The sequence below is a fragment of the Ranitomeya variabilis genome, chromosome 1 (assembly GCF_051348905.1).
Source record: "Ranitomeya variabilis isolate aRanVar5 chromosome 1, aRanVar5.hap1, whole genome shotgun sequence".
Taxonomy (NCBI): Eukaryota; Metazoa; Chordata; class Amphibia; order Anura; family Dendrobatidae; genus Ranitomeya; species Ranitomeya variabilis.
In genome coordinates this window covers 275152090-275178383 of record NC_135232.1, presented here as the reverse complement: position 1 = coordinate 275178383, position 26294 = coordinate 275152090, and the positions used below count along the sequence as shown (strand labels likewise).

Here is a 26294-nt window from a genome sequence, read left to right as displayed (position 1 = left end):
GCCATCCCGCTCAGGTCACCCCTACTTTCCACACATATAGAAATATACAGGCCATTAACACCCAGAAACTTATGAAGAACCTGCAGTTATCATTGGCCCCTATCTCCTCCCTCATGTCCTGATTCTGCACTGGAGCATTATAATGAAACACTGCAACGTGCCCTGGATGATGCTGCACCTCCTATACATAGAACACGGCACAGACAGCGACAACCGTGGCACACGCTGCAAACACGTTTCCTACAGCGGTGCTCCAGGTGCGTCGAACATCTATGGAGAAAATCCATTATAAGTTTATGCTTAAAACATACAACACTGCCCTTCACCTCTCCAAACAAACCTATTTCAACACCCTCATCACCTCACTAGCCAATAACCCTAAACGTCTCTGACACATTTCATTCCCTACTCAACCCAAGAGTGCAGGCCACAACCACGGATCTCCGCGCTGACGATTTAGCCAAATAATTCAAAGAAAAATAATTGACCAAATGCGACAGGAAATTATCTCCCAATCCCTTCATACCATGCACTGTCCTCCCTCCCCCACTGCATCTAGCTCACTTTCTGAATTTGAACCAGTTACAGAAGAAGTAATCAGTCTCCTTGCATCTTCTCGCCCGACCACTTGCACCAGTGAGCCCATCACATCTCCTCCAGTCCCTTTACCCTGCTGTCACCACCCACCTAACAAAAATATTCAACCTCTCTCTTCTGGTATCTTTCCCTCCTCATTTAAGCAGGCCATCAAACATCCATTACTTAAAAAAAAACATCCCTCGACCAAAACTGTGCAGCCAACTATAGACCGGTCTCTAATCTTCCCTTCATCTCTAAACTCCTGGAATGCCTGGTCCACTCCCGTCTTATACAGTATCTCTCAGATAACTCTTCTCGACCCTCTACAATCCGGTTTCTGCTCTTTACACTCTACTGAAACTGCCCTCACTAAAGTCTCTAATGATCTACTAACAGCTAAATCTAATGGTCACTGCTCCCTGCTAAATCTCTTGGATCTCTCTGCAGCAATCGACACTGGATCATCAGCTCCTCCTCACTATGCTCCGCTCCATCGGCCTCAAGGACACCGTCCTCTCCTGGTTCTCCTCCTACCTCTGACCGCTCCGTCACTGTATCTTTTTGCTGGCTCCTCCTCCTCTCATCTTCCCCTTACTGTAGGGGTTCCTCAAGGATCTTTTCTAGGCCCCCTCTTCTGTTTGTATACTGCCCCTATTGGTCAAACAATTAGTAGATTTGATTTCCAGTACCGTCACTATGCTGATGACACCCAATTATATACCTCTACTCCTGATACCATGCCTGCCTTCTTAGAAAATACTAGCGATTGTCTTAACGCTGTCTCGAACATCATGTCCTCCCTCTATCTGAAACTGAACCTGTCAAAAACTGTACTCCTTGTGTTTCCTACCTCCACTGATGTGCCTATGCCCGACATTGCCATTTCCGTGTGTGGTTCCTCCATTACTCTCCAGCAATACGCCCGCTGTCTTGGGGTCATACTCGAATCCGAGCTTTCATTCACCGCCCACATCCGATCACTGTTTCGCTCTTGTTATCTGCACCTTAAAAACATTTCTAGAATTCGACCCTTTCTTACTTTCGACTCTGCAAAAACTCACTGTTTCTCTTATTCTTTCTCGTCTGGACTATTGTAACTCTCTACTAATAGGCCTCCCTCTTACCAAACTCCCCTCTCCAATCTGTCTTGAATGCTGCAGCAAGGAACATATTCCTCACCAATCGCTACACCAATGCCTCTACCTTGTGCCAGTCATTACACTGGTTACCCATCCACTCCAGAATCCAGTACAATCATATTACCCTCACCCACAAAGCACTCCATAGCTCAGCACCACCCTACATCTCCTCCCTGGTCTCAGTCTACCACCCTACCCGTGCTCTCCTTTCTGCTAATGACCTGAGGTTAGCATCCTCAGTAATCAGAACATCCCCACTCCCGTCTCCAAGACATTTCATGTGCTGCGCCAATTCTTTGGAATGCACTACCCAAGTTAATATGATTAACCCCTAATCCACACAGTTTTAAGCGTGCCCTAAAAACACATTTGTTCATACTGGCCTACGTCTCAATGCTTTAACCTAACTATCCCTGTGTGGCCCATTCAAAATTTTTGCCATAACCAGGTTCATCGCATCATGTTCTCACATGCTTTATGCATTTAATAGCCTTCTGTGTCTGTACTGTTACATACTTAGGCTGATAACCAGTTCATGCAGCTTTACATGAACACCCTATTCTTACAATATGGCTGGTCCGAACAACTAAATCAATTGTTACCATCCACCTTTTGTGTCTCCCCTTTTTCCTCAGATTGTAAGCTTGCAAGCAGGGCCCTCATTCATCTTGGTATCTATTTTGATCTATGTGTTCATTGTTATGCTGTAATGTCTACTGTATGTACAATTCCCCTCTAAAATGTAAAGTGCTGCAGAATATGTCGGCGTTATAGAAATAAAATTATTATTATTATTTCCTATGGTCTCGCATTGCTATTTGCAACATACAGAACCAGCGACAGAAGCAAATGCTTACAAATGTGTTGTATTTTCTATCATTGGCAGCAATTCGCACACGATACACTTGATATATTCTTCTGAGCAAATTACACGCAAAATGGCTGTCTTAGGCTAGTTTCACACTAGCGTTTTGAGGAGCTGCGGACGTCCGTGAAGCCCCGCCCTCGGCCGCACCTCCGCCTCTAGCTCCGCCTACTTCTGCATGCGGCCTGCGTATTTATCTTTAGCACTAGGTACGCAGGTCATGCGGCTGTATGCGGATGCTTCCGCATGCGTCGTTTTGACGATGCGACGACCAGCGTAGGACGCAGCTGGTAGCAATTTCTTTTTGCCGCATCGTCAAAACGACGCATGCGGAAGCATCCGCATACAGCCGCACGACCTGCGTACCTAATGTTAAAGATAGGTATGCAGGCCGCATGCCGCATGCAGAAGTAGGCGGAGCTAGCGGCGGAGGTAAAGCCGAGGGTGGGGCTTCACGGAGGATGTCCGCAGCTCCTCAAAACGCTAGTGTGAAACTAGCCTTATTTACATTAAAAACGAAACAAATCGCAGATACAGTGCACAAATATTTTGTTGTGCAACTTTTCAGAAAATTGCTGTTAAGTGACATGTCACAGTGTAGCCCCAGCCTAAGGCTTTCATCTCATTTTCACTTTTAAAATAAATTACATGTCACTCAGAAATCAATAAGCTCCTCCACCCCCCCAAAAAAGCGAGCAAGTCATCTCTAATCATGCTGAACCTTCTATGCGACTGTACGCATGTTTCATCTGTCATTATGCTGCTCTATCATTTGACAAATCAAATTTTATATTCCAGAAACTTGCTAATTATAAGCGGACATCAAATTAAATGTAACATTAACTGGCAAACAAAATCAACTTTCAATAGATGCAATTCAACTCTGACACTTAAATCACCAGTTACCCAATATTTATTATTATATTACTACAGGACTGGCTGTGTTGGACCAAAAAAGATATGCCTAAAATCTGTAACATGGTTGTATCTAGCGGTCCCTCGGTATCCTGTCAACAAGTCAAAAGTGGACAGAATTTGCTTTTTTTTTATTCCTATTGCTCCCTTGAAAATTTATTTTTATCTATGTTAAAAAAACAAAATCTGCTATTCAGTTCCAGAGATATGGGCGTTTTATTTAGTGCCCATCTGCATGGTGTTTAGAGGGTGTATTTATCACAGGAGTCTTTGGTGGCCAGTTATAATTATTGTGAGCCACAGTTCCCTTTTAAAAATCATAAAAATTAGCAATATATAAAAGGCCCATATCTCTGGAACCATATGGTGGATTTAAAAAATAAATAAAAACTACCCAAGGAAACAACAAGTATAAAATAAGAGCAAAAACAGGTCACGTTTGACCTGGTGACAGGTTCTCTTTAAGGGTACGTTCACACAGGACTTTTTTGCTGCTTTTTTTTGCTGCTTTTTTTTTATGCTAATTTTCAGCTGCTTTTTACAGTACCAGTAAAGCCTATGAGATTTCAGAAATCTCAAGCACACACGTTGTTTTTTTGTTTGATCAGTATTTTCTGCTTTGCTGCTTTTTTTGGACATAGGTTATGTCACTTCTTTCAGCGTTTTTGCAGCGTTTTTTCACCCATTGACTTGAATGGGTGATGAAAAAAACGCTGCAAAAACGCTGAAAAAACGCATGTAGCATTATTTGCTGCGTTTTTTGTGCAGAAAATCATGGCCAGCAGGAAGGGATCTCACAGCCAAGAGCTTAGGGGTGTGGTTAGTGAGGTGTGAAGAGCCATTGTGAGGTGTGAAGAGCCATTGTGAGGTGTCCTGATTGTGATCTATTGTGAGGGAGTTCCTGGTAGTAAGGTGTGAAGAGCCATTGTGAGGTGTGAAGAGCCATTGTGAGGTGTCCTAGCAGCTGAAAATTGGCATAAAAAAAGCAGCAAATATCTGCAGCAAAAATCTGCAAAAATCTGCAGCAAAAAAGTCCTGTGTGAACGTACCCAAAAAACGCACCAAAAAAACGCACCTAAATTAGCATAAAAAAAAGCAGCAAAAAAAAGCAGCAAAAAAGTCCTGTGTGAACGTACCCTAAAACTGGCATAAACTCTAGATCAGTGCATGTTGCCAACAATCTAACAATTAATTGGGGAATAGATACAGTCAGCCAGGATATTTTCACCAACGGTGCATGAGTGTAGTCACCGTAAATTGAACCCGTCATGCTGAAAATAGTATCTTATCTGAGGGTCGGATGTTATAGAGAAGGAGTTAATCAGATTGAAACACATTTTTGTTGGAAAAGTTTCAGCAAAACTTGCATTTTATTCATTGAAATCACTGGTGTTTGTATACATAATTGTCCAGTAAGTGGTCCTGCTCAGTACTTGACAGCCTTCACTGAATTACTATGCATGCAGAAAGCTGTCTATCATTAGTAGGACCACCCATTCGATTCATATGTATACAAAACACACAAAATTTCAATACATAAAATACAAATCATACTGAATATTTTCCAACAAACCTATACAGCATTTTTCTCAGCTTCTCATTTTTTATACCATGCTGTCCACATATCAGACGTTCTGTACAATGAGACAGGTTCACTATAATAGGAACAACCCCTTATTAAATTCAATAGTATGAATTTAAAAAAATTGTTATACGTACCTCCCGCGCCAGGGCTGCTCATCCTCACTCAGCCTCATGTTAGTCTCCTGACAATGTCAAGTGACTACTGCAGCTAATCACTGTTTGTGTCAGGAGACCATCGGGTGACACAGGGCTCAGAGAAAAAGAGCTGCAGCCAGATCAGGAGGCAAGTATAGATTTCTTTTTTTTTTTTCCCCCATTCATGCAGCAACCTTGAAAATTATAATGTTACAGGTTATATATACTAGATTCCTTGATAGGGTGTTAATCCAGGGAACTAGTCTGATTGCCGTATGTGGAGTCGGGAAGGAATTTTTTTTCCCCAATGTGGAGCTTAAGCTTTGCCACATGGGTTTTTTTTGCCTTCCTCTGGATGAACATGTTAGGTTAGGCTATGGGTTGAACCAGATGGACTTAAAGTCTTCCTTCAACCTTAACTATGTTACCTGCAGCAGTTGATAAAGGATTGTCTAGTAGTGGACAGCCACTAAGCTTCACATAATTTAAAAGAGCACTTTTTACAAGATTTTTCACCAATGCAAAGTACGCTGACTGCATTACCTTCAGGTCCAAAGAATGCCCCGCATTGCGCACAGAAGAAATGCTCTGGATGCCATGTTCTGTCCAAAGCAGTCACAACTTTCTGAAAATAACGAAATAAAAAGACAGATTAGCCAACGTAAAAAAGTATGACACTATGCCCCAGACAGTTGAGAACACTCACATCCAGTATGGGTCCGTTACAGTAAAAACATCGAGGGGAGAAAAGATTGTGATAATCTTTTTCACAGTATGGCTGCCCATCTCGCTCAAAGAAGTTGCGTGATCCAATTTCCTCTTGGCAATGTGTGCACACAAAGTGCTCTGGGTGCCAAGTCTTTCCCATGGCCGTAACAACCTGACAAGAGCAAATGTCATCATTACATACTGCAATTAAACCAAATGTTTAAGGCTACGTTCACATTTGCGTTGTGCGCCGCAGCGTCGGCGCCGCAGCGCACAACGCAAACAAAAACGCGGCAAAACGCACGCTAAAACGCTGCGTTTTGCGCCGCATGCGTCGTTTTTGCCTGCAAGTTGGACGCAAAAAAAATGCAACTTGAAGCGTTTCTTGCGTCCAACGCTTGCGGCCATGCGGCGCAAAACGCAGCACAACGCATGTCCATGCGCCCCCATGTTAAGTATAGGGGCGCATGACGCATGCGGCGCCGCTGCGGCGCCCGACGCTGCGGCGCTGACCGCAAATGTGAACGTAGCCTTACCCCCATCACCAGAATGAGACACTTACCTGGCCGGCAATCGGTTTCTTGCAAGCGCCACACACCCCCTTAGCCACTGTTGCCACACCCAATTTATTTAGGTCGGACTGCAGACTCCCCAGCATATTGTCTAGCTGACTGCCAGGCTTCGGAGCACTGGAAGGAGGAGAACTGTTCACGGCTTTTCCTTGCCCTTGGGCCATAAACTATCAAAAACAAAAGGAAGAGGCAATATGTGTTAGATACTACAACATCCCAATGGACAGAGTACATTGTTAATCATATCAGACCAATTCAGATACCAAAGGGGTTTCGTTTGTGGAAGCCAGGAACCTATAGTTGACATTGCGGTAGTCAGTGTCAGGCATGAAATACTCCTCTTGCGGAGGCCACGCAGAAGAAGTCGGAGAAAAAGGAACCAGTGACTGGAGACCAATACAAAGAGTAAAAACTTAAAAAACTGAAAACTACCTCATTGCACAACATGCTGACTCGGCATGCAAAAAAAAACAAAAAAAAAAAAACACCACTGTGTCTTTCATGCACCATCTTTCCCCAAATGGTGACAAAACTGTTTTAAAATATTAATAATAATAATATTTTTATTATATAAAAAAAAAGTCAGAAACCAAACTTATTCCATACTGCACTACTAAAACCATTCTTGACAACACCGAGCACACAAATAATAAACCTGCCTTATCAGAGAAGGATCGGCTCAGAGGAGGGCGTGCAGTAAGAGCTTTGCCACTAGCATGAGCAGCAGGACAGATCATCTGCAAGAAGATTATAGTTGTTCTTATAGTGTAAGGCACAACAATTAAAGTGCAATTCCAAAAAGTTCCAAAACACAACAAGTACATGGACTCACGAGACCAAGGTCTCTCCTACACAAATCACACTTCGACAACAACAAAACATCTTGCATTTAAACTAACCGTGGAAACATTTTCATTCCCTGCCTGAATAGGTGGAAACAGTGGATTATCTTCTGTCTGACAACCGACAGATACATAAGATTTTGGAGAAGGCAGTGTTCTCATTGGAGCCGACGTCCCCATCATTGGCAGAACGGGCTCGTTTTGATAAGGATTCCTAAATTCTTCTTGAGGTAAAACAGCTCTAGACAAGTCCTGGTAATCATCACTATATCGTTTCCACGAAGAAGGTGGCTGAGGAGGAAGTGTACTTGATGGAGGTATGGTGTGCAAAGGAGGTAGGATTGGGGGCAATGGAGGGGCTGGAGGGGGGAGTACCGATGAGATAGCAGCAGAAATCGGCGTTATAGGAGGTGGCGGTGGAAGTGCGGGGGATGTAGATTTAGACACAAGTCTTGTTGGCTGCAATGTACCAGAAGGAGAAGTGGTAATTGATAATGTTTTTCTCATGAGCTGTGGGGAATCTGGAGGAATAATTATCTAAATAAGATACACAGGAAAGAAAAGGAAAATAAAAATACAATCAGTTTAAGATGGAAATGAAGTGTATTAGTATTTAGAAAAAGGATAAGAGAATAATACAAAGAAAAAAAACTGTCATGGAAAAGATACACATTAGATAGCTGACAACAAAGCATTCGGTCAATAGCCATGTTTCCAGTCCTGCTCATACACATGTATGCTTGGCTAGGCTGAGCGTGCATTTATTCTCAATAGGAAGAGTCAATCAAGTCACTGCCTGAAAACCGAGAATAGAAGGGTTGGGCTGGTAAAATCCAATGGCCTGATCCATATTTCCCACATGCCATTTGGACACAGTCAAGCGCCTCCATACACATTAGATGGTAGGCCTAGCCCGTGGAAATGGACGATACACATCAAATAGGCATAGCCAGCGTTTGTTGTGTGAACACCCCAGAGGCCATTATCTATAAAGCAAGTTATGACAGAAAGTAGATATCTATGCTCAGAGCGTCTCCATACGATCACAGCTTACATACCTTGTATATGTACAAAACAAATAAGTGTTATTTTATAAGTGGTAAACAACCTAGATATTAACTAAATAATAGTATTAAATGGTCAATGAATACATGCCATTCACAAATCCTCCCAATGAAGGAATCTATAATGGTCACTCATTGGGCAGACTATCACTACCTTCTCTATTCTCTGCTCAGACGTCCGTAAATTTTTAGTCGGCTGAGATGTAATGATTACACCCTCCGTAAGCCAGTTATCCTCTGGAGTCTTGCTAATGTCCTGCTTGTCTATACCAAACCGCCCATGCAACTCTTCAATGAGGCGGTCTTGGGATGCACTCTTGTTGTATATAGCTGGTCCAAATTTCCTCCGAGGAGAGAGGTCCCGAGACATTGGATGAACGTTCGGGGATTCTTTTGTTCTTTTAATCACTGACTTCATCTGAACAAACAACAGACTGTTACTTGTCAAACTACACTACATGGTCGCAGCTTTACACTCCAATACCACCACACGTCGGTTCATAACTTCAGGGGAAAAACTTATTAGAAAACACAGCAGAGCATGTTAGAATTAACCTCTTCCAAAAACTGTCTACCAGATGACCCATAAAAGATGCATATATATTTCACATGCACCTCCAGTAAGGGAAACTCAGAACATGCACTTGGTCCATGCACAGGATAAAATCCACACATCACATGCTTGCCTGACGGGAGGCAGAAATCCGTGGAACCTCTTGATATATAAGATCGTCCTCCGTCCAAGAACTATCAGATTTGTTTGGGGCAGGACAAAATCTAAATGTTGAATCTTGTTCCAAGTGTCCATTTGGAGCACTGCTGTCTACTTGTTGAACAGGAAATTCTGCAGATTTGTTATCAGTCAGAAGCTTCCTTTCAGCGGTCGTTACAGCAAATTCTAATTTTTCAATGGATGAACACTGAGGCTTGGATATTTCCGATAAGAGCTTTACTTCATTCTGCTCTACATCATCAGAAGGTTTCCACATAGAACTGTTTTCTTCTTGCGTCCAATGACCATTAATTAAACCGTCAGACTGGACAGCATGGGGCAACGGTGAGCATTCTACAGGATGGACATCAAATTCCTTCAGCTTTGTCTGAGATTTCTTGTAAAAACTTGGGAGATAAATATCTGTTCTTTGACTGTAAGCATTGAATGGGGTGATCACTGGCTCCTCTTTTGGGGCCAAATCCATCTGCAAGCCAAGACTAGAGAGAACAACGCCTTTTCTAAGAGGGGCTGATGAGGCAGGATTTTCATCCTCATCAATATGTAGGTAAACGGCAGGACTACAGGGTGTGACGGCATCAAACCCACTCTCCGGTCTTGCATATAGATGGGTGCTGCATACAGAGCTTGGGGGTGTTATAGGGTTACTCTTGAACCGTTCAGAAATAGTCTCAGCGCAAGTATGACAAGTCTATTAGAAGTAGGAAAAAAATCCAGGAAACACAAGTTGCAAAAAAGATATACATTAGTGACTCCAAAACATAAGTAACGCAATTTACCAACGCTTATTAAATTTAGGCTACATTTTCAGAATGTTTACTGTCTACACTGAGTACTAATATATATTAATAAGGTTCCATTAAGAGATGGAGGTTATAAGCAGTCCCTCCAAAAAATAAAATTAACCAAACAGTAACAGGTTTTTTCTTTTCACACTTATTTTGAGCCTACAGGTGAACCCACACAGTGTGGCTTATTACAACATCATATGCAACCTCGGCTCTTAGCGATATGTAAACTGAGCCTTAGGGCTCCTACTCGCCTGCGAGAAACTCGGATGAGTCTCGCACAGCAATACCTGGTGCTGCTGCCGGCACAGAGGAGCGGAGCGTGTGGCTGCATGTATTGCTATGCAGCCACACGCTCCAATCTGAGTGCCGGGTATTGCCGTGCGAGACTCATCCGAGTTTCTCGCAAGTGAGTACGAGCCCTTATCTACACAAAATAATTGTTGTTCATCCACATAGGAAATACAAATAAATACAAGCACTGAGGAACAAAGTAAACCATTGTTCCACATTTAGACTCCATTACATAGATTATATATAGTCTCCAAAAACATGCTAATTTTCATGTTGTATTCATGTGAAAAGCAGAAACTTCTGATGAGGTCTTATCTCCCCCTGTGAATAAAACGATTCTATTTTCACTTTGACAGTTTGTCTGGGTAGCCAGGATAACTCCACATAGGGCATCTATATTTCATGTTGCACTGGTTCTAAGCTACTGCAGTTAAAGAGAACCTGTCATCTGATCCATGCTGTCACAACTGCGGAAAGTATGACAACTGCAGTCAGGTAAAATCCTGGAATGTAAGAGATAATATACTTTAATAGATCAGCGGATTAGTCTAGTCTCCAGCTATGGCCCGCGGCCAGCTCTTCTTAGCACTGCTGCAGGTGATTGACAGGTCTCTCAGCATGTATACGCGAGATGGAGATCTGACAGTCACGTACAGCAGTGCTGGAAAGAGTCGTTCAGGGGCAGCACCGGACTTGCCGGGTCTCCAGCTATGATACCCAGCCAGATCATTAAAGTATATTTTCTCTAAGCTGCCGCAATGTTTTAAAGAGAACCATACCAAGCTCTGATTCATGCGGTCACAATTTCCCTGTATTGCTGATGCTAGCGAGCAGTCACATAACCTTATGTATGTGATTTTCAAACTTGTGGCCATGTGCTACTCATCCAGCTTGCCTCAATTCACTTCTATTGAGAGAATCTAAATGAGTCTAGTTGGCATGTGACTGCAAGCATGCAAATCTCATACATGTAGTCACGCTCGCTCCGGCAATACTAGGAAATATTGACAGTGCGCACACAGCACTTTGTCAAAATTTAGAGGTCACATAGAATGATTGCAGACTTTTGTTCCAGTAATTACAAACACAAAGAAAGGTGGCAAACATCTCTAAATCACAATAAATTTAAAGAAATCATAAAATAAAGATCTTGCGATTTTAAGTAATATTTAGCACCTTTCTTCTTTGTGTTGGTAACCACAAGCGGCAATTTAAAGTGTGTATCAATCATTTTCCATTTGTACCAAAGCCAGTCCAGGTGACATTCAATTTGGTAGAGACTTTATCCCAAGCCTGGACAACCCCTTTTAATGATACGCTCATTTACAGTATCGTTTACATTTCTACAGATCCTAGTTATAGGTGGTAAAAAATAAAAATCAACGTAACAAGCATGAAACACTTGTAGATGAGAACTCCAACCATATGCATGATATTAACATCATTTATGTGAGCACCTCAGCTTGACTATACATTGTGCCAAGAACTTTGCTTTCAGCTCAGCCTGGAAGCCCATCTGTCAGATCACCAGAATTCATTTTTGCAGGGTCAGAAAACCCATCTGAAATGTGACAGGTCCCACCTGAATGTGCTGGTTTAAGTCACAGTAATATGTTCAACTTGCAAACCCAAGAATCAGCCCTGTATTTGTCATTTAGTAAAATCATGTTTATGAAGAATAACGCCACTTACTGAAGCTGCAGTTTCGTAACATAAAATTATTTTTTTGACAAAAATCATCTGATTCCAATACCATGAACCTTGTAAATGAACTGACAAGACTTTCAGAAGACCATAAAACCAGAGTCCTTCCCACTGAAATGGAAGTAATTTACACAGAAATGTATGAAGGTTACACAAGCTTCTTCAGCTTCCAATAAAATCTTCACTAAAAGACACAGCTTCATAAATGTTCTAGGCAGAAATCTGATAGTAAAATCTCTGGTCTCAACCAATATAAGAGTGAAGACCTCTGTGCTCTGAACACACCGCTGCTGCATTCCTCAGAAGACTATAGCTAACAACCGCACCCAGCACAATAAAATGAAAAAGGCAGAAATACCAATGGAGGAGGCAAGCCCAGCTCCAGGAGCAATAGCCACCTCGTTAATGATTAACACACATCATAAGAATTTTATAAGCCCCTGTGGCCAGTCAACTGGCTGCTTTTTTCTGGAAACTAAGTAAAATATGTATAATTATAAAAGGGTGTAGGAGACATGAATCCAAAGTATTAAAGAGGATCGGTCACCAATTCATGTTTAACTGGATATACAATGAAATATTGGCAGAATAGAATAAAACTTTGGTTTTTTTTTTTACTTTGCCTCTCCGTTGCAAAGTATGTGGTGCCCAATGAGTTATGGCCAAGTGGGTGTTACCAGGGAGTTTTTACTGTACTTCTTCCCCCTGTATGATGATGGCCAATCATAAGCAGGCTGCAACATTCAAAAGAAAAGAACACGCCCAAATAATAGCTTACAGCAAGTATCCCACTGTGAGGCATATTATGACTGACAACACTGACCTTACTTCAGAGTTATCAAAAGTTGCAGTGAGAACTGCAAACCCGATTGTCATTACTGACACCTTTGAGCTTTCATCTTCTGGCAGTCCCTATGAGGAAAAGGGCAGTACAGCGGAGATAAGATTTATCACATTACAAACCCTTCTGTCAAATCTCCTCTTACACTGCTGCCGCCTTAGGCCTGTTTCACACGTCAGTGGCTCCGGTACGTGTGGTGACAGTTTTCTCACGTACCGGAGACACTGACTCACGTAGACACATTAAAATCAATGTGTCTCTGCACATGTCAGCGTGTTTTCACGGACCGTGTGTCCGTTTGAAAAACACGGAGACATGTCAGTTTTCGTGGGAGCGCACGAATCACACGGACCCATTAAAGTCAATGGGTCCGTGTAAAACACGTACCGCACACGGATGCTGTCCGTGTGCAGTGCAGGAGACAGCGCTATAGTAAGCGAAGTCCACCCAGCTTGTGGTGCTGAAGCCGCCATTCATTTCTTCTCTCCAGCAGCGTTCGCTGGAGAGAAGGAATGAAAAATCATTGTTTTTTTATTTTTTTTCTGGTTAAAATCAAATTCCCGGCATCCTCCCCCCTCCCACCCCCTGTGCGCCCACCCGCTGGAAATAAAATACTCACCCAGCTCCCTCGATGCTTCCTCTCAGCGCCGCAGCTTGTCCTTTATGAGCGGTCACGTGGTGCCGCTCATTACAGTGATGAATATGTGGCTCCACCTCCCATAGGGGTGGAGCCGCATATTCATCACTGTAATGAGCGGTACCATGTGACCGCTCATACAGGAAGAAGCTGCGGCGCTGAGAGGAAGCATCGAGGGAGCTGGGTGAGTATTTCATTTCCAGCGGGTGGGCGCACAGGGGGTGGGAGGGGGGAGGTTGATTTTAACCAGGAAAAAAAAAAAAAAAACAATGATTTTTTTCATTCCTTCTCTCCAGCGAACGCTGCTGGGAAGAAGGAATGAATTCTGGCTTCTGCACCAGATGCAGGGGACAGCGCTTATCTCTAGCGCTGTCTCCTGCACGGTCCGTGTGGTCCTCAGTGGGCACACGGGCGGCAAACGGCTTCCGCACGTGTGCCACACTGATGTGCCACGTGAGCACATGGACACGGATAACTCCGGTACCGGAATTATCTGGACGTGTGAGACTGGCCTTAGCTGTAGTGCCTCTCTTACCACACGGACTGCTAGGAAATGAAAGCTCACAAATGTCAGCCTGTCTCATTATATGCCTCAAAGTGAGAAACCTGTGCTGAGCTATGATTAGTCAACGGCACACAGGAGGAAGAAGTACACAGTGAGAACTCAGATAATGTCAATTTGGACTTTAAAATGTACTCATTAGGTGTCAAATACTTTGATTGCTAATATCACCATAACAGAAAGGCAAAATAAAAAAATAAAAAGTTAGTGAAAGGGCCTCTTTAGCCCCTTCATGACCTTGGGATTTTCCGTTTTTCCGTGTTCGTTTTTTGCTCCCCTTCTTCCCAGAGCCATAACTTTTTTATTTTTCCGTCAATATGGCCATGTGAGGGCTTATTTTTTGCGAAACAAGTTGTACTTTTGAATGACATCATTGGTTTTAGCATGTCGTGTACTAGAAAACGGGAAAAAAATTCCAAGTGCGGTGAAATTGCAAAAAAAAAAATGCAATCCCACACTTGTTTTTTGTTTGGCTTTTTTGCTAGGTTCACTAAATCCTAAAACTGCAATTATGATTCTCCAGGTCACTACGAGTTCATAGACACCTAACATGACTAAGTTATTTTTTATCTAAGTGGTGAAAAAAAATTCCAAACTTTGCTAAAAAAAAAAAAAAAATTGCGCCATTTTCCGATACCCGTAGCGTCTCCATTTTTCATGATCTGGGGTCGGGTGAGGGCTTATTTTTTGCGTGCCGAGCTGACATTTTTAATGATACCATTTCGGTGCAGATATGTTCTTTTGATCGCCCGTTATTGCATTTTAATGCAATGTCGTAGCGACCAAAAAAAAGGAATTCTGGCGTTTCGAATTTTTTTCTCGCTACGCTGTTTAGCGATCAGCTTAATGCTTTTTTTTTTTTTAATTGATAGATCGGGCGATTCAGAACGCAGCGATACCAAATATGAGTAGGTTCGATTTTTTTTTATTGATTTATTTTGAATGGGGCAAAATGGGGGGGGGGATTTAAACTTTTTTTTTTATTTTTTTCACTTTTTTTACTTTTTTTTTGCCATGCTTCAATAGCCTCCATAAGAGGCTAGACGCTGGCACAACGCGATCAGACCGCTGCTATGCAGCAGAAATGCAGGTGTGCTATGAGCGCCGACCACAGGGTGGCGCTCACAGCTACCGGCGATCAGTAACCATAGAGGTCTCAAGGACCTCTATGGTTACTCTGCAGAAGCATCGCTGACCCCCGATCATGTGACGGGGGTCAGCGATGCGCTCATTTCCGGCCGCCCGGCCGGAAGCGCCGGTTAAATGCCGGTCAGCGTTTGACAGCGGCATTTAACTAGTTAATAGCGGCGGGTGAATCGTGATTTTACCCGCCGCTATTGCGGGCACATGTCAGCTGTTCAAAACAGCTGACATGTCCCGGCTTTGATGCGGGCTCACCGCCAGAGCCCTGCATCAAAGAGGGGGATCTGACCTCGGACGTACTATCCCGTCCAAGGTCAGAAAGGGGTTAAGTATCAGTTCACTATCATTATTGACATTTGCAAGGAAAAAAGTCAAACAGATATAGTTATGTATCGGTAGCAGAAGGTGCAGTCCATGCCCCAGTTAAGTGTAAGTGAGGACTAGCTACCTTGAAATCAGAGAGAGAAGCCATAAGTTCATCCAGTTCACGTGTGGCAGAGGAGGCTGAGATTCTTGTCTGCTGCTGGCTGGGAGTGACGCTCTGAGAGCTGCTCATTTCTCCTTGAGACACAGTGACTGAAGGACTGCAATGGAGTAATGTCGCTTAGTATTAAAGAATAAGATCAATGTAATAGAAAATATTAAATGTCACTATCAGAAGGGTGGGAGACAGGCACCCACACCAAGCTGTTTACGGCTGCCAGAAGTAAACCATGTAAAAAGTAAGAACACCACAGCTCTGTACAAAGTGAAGCTGCAGGTCTTGGGTACTGGAACTCAGCTCAACTCACTTCAATCGTAGCTGGGCTGTAGTACCCAGGAATGGCCACTGCAGAGCGTAAGGTGCTGTGGTTTTCCTTCTTCACACTGTGCCCTTCCGACGGCTGTGGTCTTTACCAACAGCCAATGTCGTCCTGGACAATATCATAGTCCTGGAAAATTTCCATAACATACAAAGCCACTTACACTGGCGTGGGTACAGAGCTTTCAAGTTCATCGAGAAGGCTCTCTACACTTGGACGGACATCATCTATACCCCGTGCACCATTTCGCTTAGGTTTTTCCTTTGAGGATTGACCAATCTTCATTCCTGAGGTGTCAGAAACAATGGCTACAGAAACTGGGACTGCCACAGGCTGTGAGATGCTTCGGGTCAAATCATCTGCAAGAAAAAGAAAAAAAAGCAACATGAAACAGTCTATGCACATTATCCTGCAACTATTGACGATACACAAATACGAAAGTCTCAAGTTATAGAAAATATAAAGGAGCCACAATTTGCCTTCAAGGAGAGAATTTATGCCACATAAAAAGAATCCAGTAAGTGAACAGCATCCATGTAAATTTTCACCTATCAACAGATATCTGTTGGAAAAGTGTGGTCCTCACCATTGGAACCCCCGGAATGACAGAATGGGGGACTTTTGTGATCTATTCTCTGGAAACAAGACAATGATCACTAGAAGTTGATTAGAGAACGCTGAATGAAGTGGCATGTGCAACTAGCCACTCCATTAAATTCATTCAGGCCCTAGTCTTACCGCCAGGAAACAACATGGGACACTAGTAGTGATGAGCGAGAGTACTCGTTGCGCGGGTTTTCCAGAGCACGCTTGGGTGACCTCCGAGTATTTATGACTGCTCGGAGATTTAGTTTTCATCCCGGCAGCTGAATGATTTACAGCTACTAGCCTGCTTGATTACATGTGGGGATTCCCTAGCAATCAGGCAACCCCCACATGTACTCAGCCTGGCTAATAGCTGTAAATCATTCAGCTGCCGCAATGAAAACTAAATCTCCGAGCAGTCAAATACTCGGAGACCACCCGAGCAACGAGTACACTCGCTCATCACTAGACACTAGCAATCTGAGCGTTTCAAGTGAATCTTACGATTACAACCTATACCATGGTGATAATGTGTGGAAACCAGAATAACCCTGCCTTTTGGTAATATGCACCAATGGGTTTAGTTTATAGCAGGCCCTGGCTTACGTTAACTCATCTTTTCAGTAATTCAATGTCATTAAAAATGTAGGAAATCTGCCAACGAAGCCACTGATGGTGGTGCTTACCACAAAATCTCCGATATGGTAAATGTATACAGCAACGAGAGTTCCAACAAATATTAACTTTTAATACTTAAATATTAAATGAGCCAGGCTCCAAAAATACACAGGTGGATAAAAAAAAAATAATTACACACAATTCAGCAACCACAATGTAAACATAAAGGGACGCATGACAACAAATGTGTCAGTAAAAAAAAAAAAAAAAAAAAAAAACAAAACGTGAGGATCTCTCCAATATCCTGAGATGGCCCATGGAATACAGCTGGAGGCAGGGGAGAGAGGATATTTGTTGTCCACCTAAGAACCAGTCCTGCCACATGCAAAAGGTCCTGCCCTAATCAGGGCAGTAGCCAAGTTTAGACCCCAAATAAATGACCCCCAATATTCCTACCTATGCGTTTCGGTTTTGATATAGAGGCCTCATCAGGAGAAGGCAAAAATAGGGGTGAGGGATGGGGTGAACGTTCAAACACAGGGTTCAGAAAACAGGTCCTTGAAAAGACTGCAGTGACACTAGGCTTTAACAGAGGAGTATTCAATTACAATGTGCCTCTATTAAGACCTAGTGCCACTGCACAGTTTTTTCAAGGACCTGTTTTCTGAGCCCTGTGTCTGAATCCCCCCTAATTTCCCATTTTTGAATTCGTGTGATGAGGCCTCTATATCAATGCTGAAACGCATAGGGAGGGACATTTATTTAGTATCTAAACTTGGGTACTGCCTTTGTCAGGACAAGAAATTTTGCATGGGCACGACAATCTCTTCGGTGAATAACTACTGCCTGCTCCCCAGCCTCCAGCTCTATTCCGTAGGCTGTCTCAAGATATTGGTGAGATCCAGTTTTGTTTTTTTGTTTTTTTTTTACTTACACAGTTGTCATTGTGTACACCTTTATATTTACATTGTGGTTGTTGCATTGTGTGAAATTTTGTATCCATCTGGGTTTTTCAAGCATGGCTCTTAATATTTGAGTATTAAAAGTTAATTTTCATTGGCACATTCATTAAAAAATAAAAAATAATTCCAGACGTTTGCAGCCAACTATACATGGTAAAACAGTATGACTGGTGGCAAATTAAAAGTAAAGCTCCAGTTTACTGCCACGTTACTTGATATATGCATACATTATGTATATATTTTTACTAGCTTTTAATATGCAATAAAATCTGCATGCAAGAACACTGAGCTTGAAGCAAATCGATCTAGATGCATTAAATTATTTTAGGAGAGTACACATATGGAAAAAAAAACAAAACACACAAAAAACCCCCTAACCCCCAGACCTTGAACCTCACCTGCAGAAAGGCTACTTGATGGGGCTTGCTGCACAGCATTTAGTTCTAAGAGAAGTCGGTCCAACTCTGACAAGTTGCTGCCAAGAGATGAACCCAAGACAGTCGGAGATGGCTCCGCAGAACGCTGCTTGTTGGGAAAACTATATAACAGGATACAACTGCTGTGACTTGGAAATGTCAAAAAAACAAGTACTGTCAGGAAAAAGTGATTGCACCTACCTGTATACATGCTCCTCTTCTCCCGCAGAAGGGGATCCCACACTCTCCTTCACAAGAGAACTATTGTACATAGGATTCTGGAAAAGAAAAGTAGAGAGAAACCTGTTTTTTATCTTACAGATCTTATATGTGCAATACAAACATTATGGTAGTTCTCATTCTCTACCTGCTGCTGGGAAACTGTATTTGAGCTGGTGGTCCAAGAATCTAGAGGGTCAGTAACTGTGCCATTTAGAGACTCGCTAGCATGTGCAGGTGGAATAGAAATTTCTTGATAAGTATGACAACCACTGGGAAAGGAATACGGAGTCTCCTCGGATAAAAAAACAGGTCGCTTGGATATATGAGATGTGGTGGACTCCAGGTCAGCGAGTAATGCATCTGCAGAAAGAAAGAGCAAATAATGAGCAGAGAAAAGACATTTACAGCCAATATACTCAAATCCATGGAACACTATCCTGTAGAAGTAAATTTGGAACTCCCCACAGAAATATGAAGAGAGCGCAGCAAATTAATTCTGCACAAATGATAGAAATATTTATGAACACATTTCCAGCAATGAAAAATTTTCAGAGAGAGATAAAAGAAATATAAATTGCAGCTATGACTTAAAGAAACTTTGTATTATGAGAAAATTCCTGGCAGGTTGCTTGAATCGTTCTCTTTCAAGCAGAAGCCATCCAGTAAGAACACAGAGTATCCTGCTGCTACTTACAGGTGCTGTTAGCAGAGTATGGGCACTGCTCGTGCTAGCCAGTACATTGTGATTGAGGCCTGCAAGGAGTATTCTGATGGGCATTGCCACAGCTTAAATGGGTATTTCCATCTCCAAGATCCTATACCAATATGTAGTAGGTGTAATAATAATATTAGCAAATACGTTCAAATAGAAATGTAGTATAGTCCTTCTGATTCGCTATGTCACTTGCCCCATTTGTAGGGTATTGCCGTAGCTTAGGTATCGGTTGTTAAGACCACGAGCCACTAACTATCACTACATCAGGGAAAGTATTTTAAAACTTTGCAGATTTTGCAGAACCAGCAAACTGAGGATGAAAAGATAGATAAGAAAGGCTTCTTTCACACTTGCGTCGTTTGGCCTCCGTCGCAATGCGTCGTTTTGGGGAAAAACCGCATCCTGCAAATGAGCCCGCAGGATGCGTTTCTTTTCCCATAGACCTGTATTGCCGACGGATCGCGACGTATGGCCATACGTCGCGTCAGTCGTGCACTGGATGCGTCGTGTTTTGGCGGACCGTCGTCACGAAAAAACGTTCAAGGGAACGTTTTTTCGTACGTCAGGACCTGCATTTCCTACCGCGCAGGCACGGCCGGAACTCCGCCCCCTCCTCCCCGGGACTTTGCAATGCGCAGCGGATGCGTTGAAAAACTGCATCCGCTGCCCACGTTGTGCCGAATTTTCACAACATCCGTCGGTACGTTAGCAACGGCCCCGTACCGACGGAAGTGTGAAAGAAGCCTTAGGCTTCTTTGGTATGGTATTGGTCATGGTATAACCTGTATCCAACAAAAGCAAAAACATAAGAGATGTGTTGCCACTGAATAATTCAAGTCCTGCAAATCACATATGTGAAGAGTAAAGAGTAGTGATGAGCGACCGTGCTCTTATAAGGTGTTATCCGAGTGTCTTCGGGCAGGCTATAATAATAATATGTTCAAGTCCCCTTGGCTGCATGTTTCGTGGCTGTTCGACAGCACAACACATGCAGGGATTGCATAACAAACACGTGGGGCTTTGAACAGTTTTCGAGCGTGCTGAAGTCACTGTTAGCACACAAGCATGCTCAGATAACACCTTATCTGAACACATTCGCTAATCACTAGTAAAGAGGTAATCAGATGCAGAAAGCAGAAGCAGCAGCACTACATGAGTCATGCATTTCTCAGAGTTAGTCATTTCAGACTTCCTGACCATCAGCGATCTCTGGGCCACATACTCACAAGTCATATGAAAGATATAGGCAAGTAGACAAATCCGTAGCAGGACACACCCAGGAAGGTCCAAAGACAGGCATAAAAGGCAAAGATGAGGTCTGTAAATCTGTGCTCAGACGTTTTACAGCCCGGGGCGATACAAAGTTCTATGACAAGCGAGTTACTGTCATCAGAGTCAAAGCTAAAAAATACGTCTGTCACAACTACAGCTGGAAAGCAATGTGAGCTGTGGATGTAAACATTTCCAAGTCCACATTAAAAGGGTTTCTCCAGGGTCATAACGCTGATGGTTGATCCTCAGGATAAAGCAGGGTATAGTCCAACGGAAGCCTTTAATGTTAATGTGAAGAACGGAAAGAAGCTAATGTAAGCAGATCATTAGTTATCTGTTGCATTAGGTTCTACTATTTATCATCTCAGACAGTTACCAAAAAAGATGGTTATACATTATTCATTAGCAATAATGTATATACATTCAAGGTGGGGCGACACAAGAGGAGAAAACATAGAATATGAAAAGCTCACTTCCTCTATGAAAAATACTTTTAATTTGGTTCACAAATTCCTCTGACAGCTTCACAGTCAAGTTTAAACCTGTCCATACACCTTTCTAATAGTTAGCCGCCATTTATACTACCCACCCCATACTATCCACCATGCGCACTTGGTTTTGACGGTCGTGCACAGGTTTTGAATGGGCAGATGTTAATTAGCCACTTTCAACTTATCGCCAGTGGAAACAAAAGAGAATAAGGACACGTGCCCACGACCAGGAATAGACGCGTGTTGGACGCAGCTCACCTGCGCTGCCTTGTACAGTACATTATAGAATTTCCATGCCCCCTGTGCTTCTATTTGATGCTGGGTAAACTCACCAGCGGTGTGGGTTTTCAAGCCGCAGTACATCAATTTCTGTTGTGGAGATGCTAGTCTCCGCAAAATAAATTTCCACAATAAAAATATATTGGATGTGGTAAATCCGCATGGTTCAGTGAACACATGCGGATTTACCTGTGCGATTAGAACACAAAAATATGCTACGTCCAAAGCACTGCTACTACCTTATCATGGGAATGTAGCCTTAGGCTCGCTAACTCAGTGGCCTTCATTTAAGTTGGAAAAGAAAATTTATGTTTTTGTGCAATGCTTGGCAAAAGATGAAAAAGTTGTGTGATGTTCCAGGAGGGGAGTGTGTGGCACTTTTATTATAATGCCAAAAAATTTAGCAAATTTGGGCTTAAATCAACCTCTGTTTATAGGACATGTAAACCATTTTTCTTCAATCTGATACTTTGTTTTGTTTTTTGTTTCCTTTCATGGTAAAAATTCTGAGGGTTTGTGCTACCATAGCCATCTAATAAAATGGTTGGTGTGCGAACAAAAAGAAAACAAAAATGCCAGTGTGTGCTGGACCTACTGCACATTAATAACTACAGCAACAAACATAGTAAGAGACATTGACAAAAACCACAAGCCTATATACCAGGTGCCAAGCAGTGCCAGGTAAGCGTGTGCTTGAAGCACGTTCCTCCTCATTTCCTTACACAAGTTAGCAGGACTTCCTGGAGCACGTACTGACAGAAGTACATGTCCTCCGGCTATTACTGCCTGGTTACGGTGTTGCAAGAGCTCCTCGGAAATAGCCTCTTCTGAGTCATGCAGATTACAGAGAACTCCAGCAGACAAGTCCCTGATGGATCATGTTACAGTGGCCCCTACGTATGTGACTGGAGACATATGACTGCCTAAAATAATTTTTTTTTATACGATTATTTAATAGAGGGCTACATTATTTCCTTTCATCCCATGCACTGTGATTTAGAGTAAAGCAACACTTGATCTCGTATATAAGAGGATATGTGGACCAGGTTGTGCTTGGAGACTGTATATCTAGTCTTTTGACATGTCATACAGATTCAAAAGAAAATATACGGTAATAGGCAGAAGTGGGGGAGCTGCGAGACACCCTCTTACTGATGGAGCCTGTAACGTTATGAGCACAGTTCCCCTATGGCTTTGTAAAAGTATTCCTCTCCAGTAAAGTGATGACATCTCATCGACATGCCTTCACTTTATGATTGATGGAGTGTGATCACTCGGACCCCCACTGAACATGATGCAGCCGATTACGGTAAGCACTGCATGCCGTTCAATTTTTTTTTCCTGAACAGCTGCGCAGGGAACTGCAGCAAAGAAAGTATAAGGTACTTCAATCCAGCCATTTAGGTGGTGGCGAATGCCGCTATGCTAGGAAAACGTAGAAGGTAAATGAAGGAAGCTCTCAGTTCATTATCAGGATCACTGGGGGCCCAGAGGTGCCCAACAAACCAGGGCTGTGGAGTCAGAGTCGTGGAGTCGGAGCTAGTTTTGGTTGGAGTCGGTAGAAATGTACCGACTCAGACTCCAGCTTTAAAAAAAAGTATTAATATTTCATAATTGAACTTTCATATGAATTTTATAAATGTTACTCAAATATATATGTTCTATCAAACTATGAACAACAGTGATAAGCAGTTCTGCTGGAGATAGAGACATTTTTAAAGGTACCGTTACACTAAAGGTACCTTCACACTAAACGATATCGCTAGCGATCCGTGACGTTGCAGCGTCCTGGATAGCGATATCGTTGAGTGTGACAGGCAGCAGCGATCAGGATCCTGCTGTGATATCGCTGGTCGTTGGTTAAAGTTCAGAACTTTATTTGGTCGTCAGATCGCCGTGTATCATTGTGTTTGACAGCAAAAGCAACAATACCAGCGATGTTTTACAATGGTAACAAGGGTAAATATCAGGTTACTAAGCGCAGGGCCGCGCTTAGTAACCCGATGTTTACCCTGGTTACCAGTGTAAAATGTAAAAAAACAAACAGTACATACTCACCTTCACGTCCCCCGCTGTCCGCTTCCTGCACTGACTGAGCGCCGGCCGTAAAGTGAAAGCACAGCACAGCGGTGACGTCACCGCTCTGCTGTTAGGGCCGGCGCTCAGTCAGTGCAGGAAGCGGACGCCGGGGGACGCGAAGGTGAGTATGTACTGTTTGTTATTTTACATTTTACACTGGTAACCAGGGTAAACATCGGGTTACTAAGCGCGGCCCTGCGCTTAGCAACCCGATGTTTACCCTGGTTACCCAGGGACCTCGGCATCGTTGGTCGCTGGAGAGCGGTCTGTGTGACAGCTCTCCAGCGACCAAACAGCGACGCTGCAGCGATCGGCATCGTTGTCTGTATCGCTGCAGCGTCGCTTAATGTGAAGGTACCTTAAGCTACGCTCCAGCGATATAGACAACAGTCCGACCTAACTAGATCGCTGGAGCGTCGCTGTTAGGTCGCTGTAGAGACGTCAAACAGCAGCTCCAGAACGATGCAGGAGCGATCCAGTGACGTAACGGCGACTCACGTATCGTTCACGCTCCATGTAAAAACATTGCTGACATCGTTGCTTTTGCTGTCAAACATGACGATACACGCCGATCTAGCGACCAAATAAAGTTCCAGACTTCTAGCTCCGACCAGCGATATAACAGCGGGATCCAGATCGCTGCTGCGTATCAAACACAACGAGATCGCTATCCAGGACGCTGCAACGTCACGGATCGTTGTCGTTCTCGTTGGAAAATTGTTTAGTGTGAAGGTACCTTTACTTCTTGTGTGTCACTGTTCTCCACTGCCCTTATCTGATCTTATACTTGGTGAACCTCATGGTGCCCCAACCCCCCTACTTACAATGTATGAAACTGAAAGTGAAAATGTGTTGCAAATTCTTAGTAGTAAAGCTCCTCCTCTAGACTAGATGTTTACTAGGTGTGCGTCTTAAAAGCATCTCACAGTGCTACTCAGAAGAGGAAGACTGTAAGGCCATGTTCACACTTTGCGGGTTTTACCGTGGATCCGCAGCTGCGGGTCCGCAGCAGTTTCCATTGTGTTTACAGTTACATGTAAACCCTATGGAAACCGCAATCCGCTGTGCACATGCTGCGGGAAAAACCGCGCAGAAACGCAGCGGTTTACATTCCGCAGCATGTCACTTCTTTGTGCAGAATCGCTGCGATTCTGCACACATAGGAATGCATTGATCCGCTAACTTCCCGCATGGGGCTGTGCCCATGATGCGGGAAGTAAGCGGATCATGTGCAGATGGTACCCGGGGTGGAGGAGAGGAGACTCTCCTCCAGGCCCTGGGAACCATATTTGTGTTACAAAAAAGAAATAAAATAAAAAAATAATGATATACTCACCTCTCAGCGCTGCACGCGGCCGTCCGGTGGCAGGGTTGCTGTGCGAGCAGGACCTGCGGTGACGTCGCGGTCACATGACCGTGACGTCACGAAGGTCCTTCTCGCACAGCATCTTTGGAACCGGAGCGCCGCGTGCAGAGCCGAGGAGATCGGGACGTCAGAGGGTGAGTATAAACCATTTTTTTAATTATTTTTAACATTACGATTGATGCTGCATATTGCTGCATATGCAGCATCAATAGTATAGGAGTAAACCCGCAGCGGAAACCGCAAAACAAACCGCGATAAATCTGCGGGGATAACCGCAGCGGTTTTGCCCTGCAGATTTATCAAATCCGCTGCGGGAGAACCCGCAGAGACCCTTCCTACGTGTGCACATAGCCTTAGAAGTATTATCCTTTCAACAAACTTTGCAACAGTCAACTGTGAGTACATGAGGAATAACAGTATTACTGACCACTATATCAGTTGTACGACCTGGCAATAATTTTGTACAATTGTTTTTAGGAAAAACAATTGTAATTTGGATTGTGAATGCAGAATTAAAAACCTGAGAATGTCAAAGAAGCGTCACATTAAATCAGCTGTATTTGAACATTTCACCATCACCCAAGATAGAAAACATTATGTCTGTCAGTGTATGACAAATGATCCAGACGAAAACAAATGCTGTGAAGCCAAGATCAGTGCATATTCAGGCAAAGATAAAAATGCTCCTACCAGAGCTTCTAATCTAAAGAGACATTTACAGCGCTTTCATCCAGAAGTACTGAAAGCAGTGGATGAGAAAGACTGCATCCAAACCAATGAACCAGTGCCCAGCTCTTCCAGCCAAACAAAGGAGCAGAGAACTTTGCAGCCATCAGTTGCAAGATATTTTGTCAGTGACAAAGTTACTGTGACAATGACAGATACATTTAAAAAACAGATCATAGAGCTTGTTGTAAAGGATAGTGTGCCTATTTCATTATTTTCACGACCAGCTTTTATGTGTCTGAATGGGGAAATAGCCCGCAAGCTTGGTGTTTCTCTGGAGAGAGAGAATTAGAAAATTAGTAGTCGAAGAAGCTTTTAAATAAAAGGAAGAACTTAAAAAAACTCAAGGGACGCTTTCTGTTTCTTAAAATGGATGCCTGCACACGTCACAGAGTGAACTATTTTGCCATCAATGTCCGATTTGTTTGTGACAAAAATTAAATAGTTACCAAGACATTGGCAGTAAAAGACACCAAAGCTCATCACACCAGTGAGTTTCTCCAGGTCTTGGTGGAAAAGGTTCTGCAAGACTATGAACTTAAAAAGAGCAAGTTCTTTCTGTCGTAACTGACAATGCTTCAAATATGATAAGTACTATTAAAGGGAACCTGTCACCACGTTTTTGGAAGATGGGATAAAAATAGCGTTAAATAGG

General features: G+C 43.1%; 1 protein-coding gene across 2 annotated transcripts in view; it reads right to left on the bottom strand.

Annotated features, from left to right (window-relative positions):
- PXN (paxillin) overlaps positions 1-26294 on the bottom strand; it is a 63749-nt gene that overhangs the window by 16786 nt on the left and 20669 nt on the right. Inside the window, exons 2-12 of one of the 2 annotated variants that reach the window (XM_077294712.1) lie at positions 18857-19071; positions 18691-18767; positions 18472-18611; positions 16072-16267; positions 15554-15689; positions 7397-7876; positions 7157-7234; positions 6761-6883; positions 6488-6664; positions 5924-6097; positions 5761-5842 (exon numbers count right to left, since the gene is read on the bottom strand). In XM_077294712.1, the coding sequence (XP_077150827.1) occupies positions 5761-5842; positions 5924-6097; positions 6488-6664; positions 6761-6883; positions 7157-7234; positions 7397-7876; positions 15554-15689; positions 16072-16267; positions 18472-18611; positions 18691-18767; positions 18857-19071 (1878 nt within the window). The remainder of the gene's footprint in view (positions 1-5760; positions 5843-5923; positions 6098-6487; positions 6665-6760; positions 6884-7156; positions 7235-7396; positions 7877-15553; positions 15690-16071; positions 16268-18471; positions 18612-18690; positions 18768-18856; positions 19072-26294) is intronic. The other variant, XM_077294704.1, reaches the window with a different exon arrangement.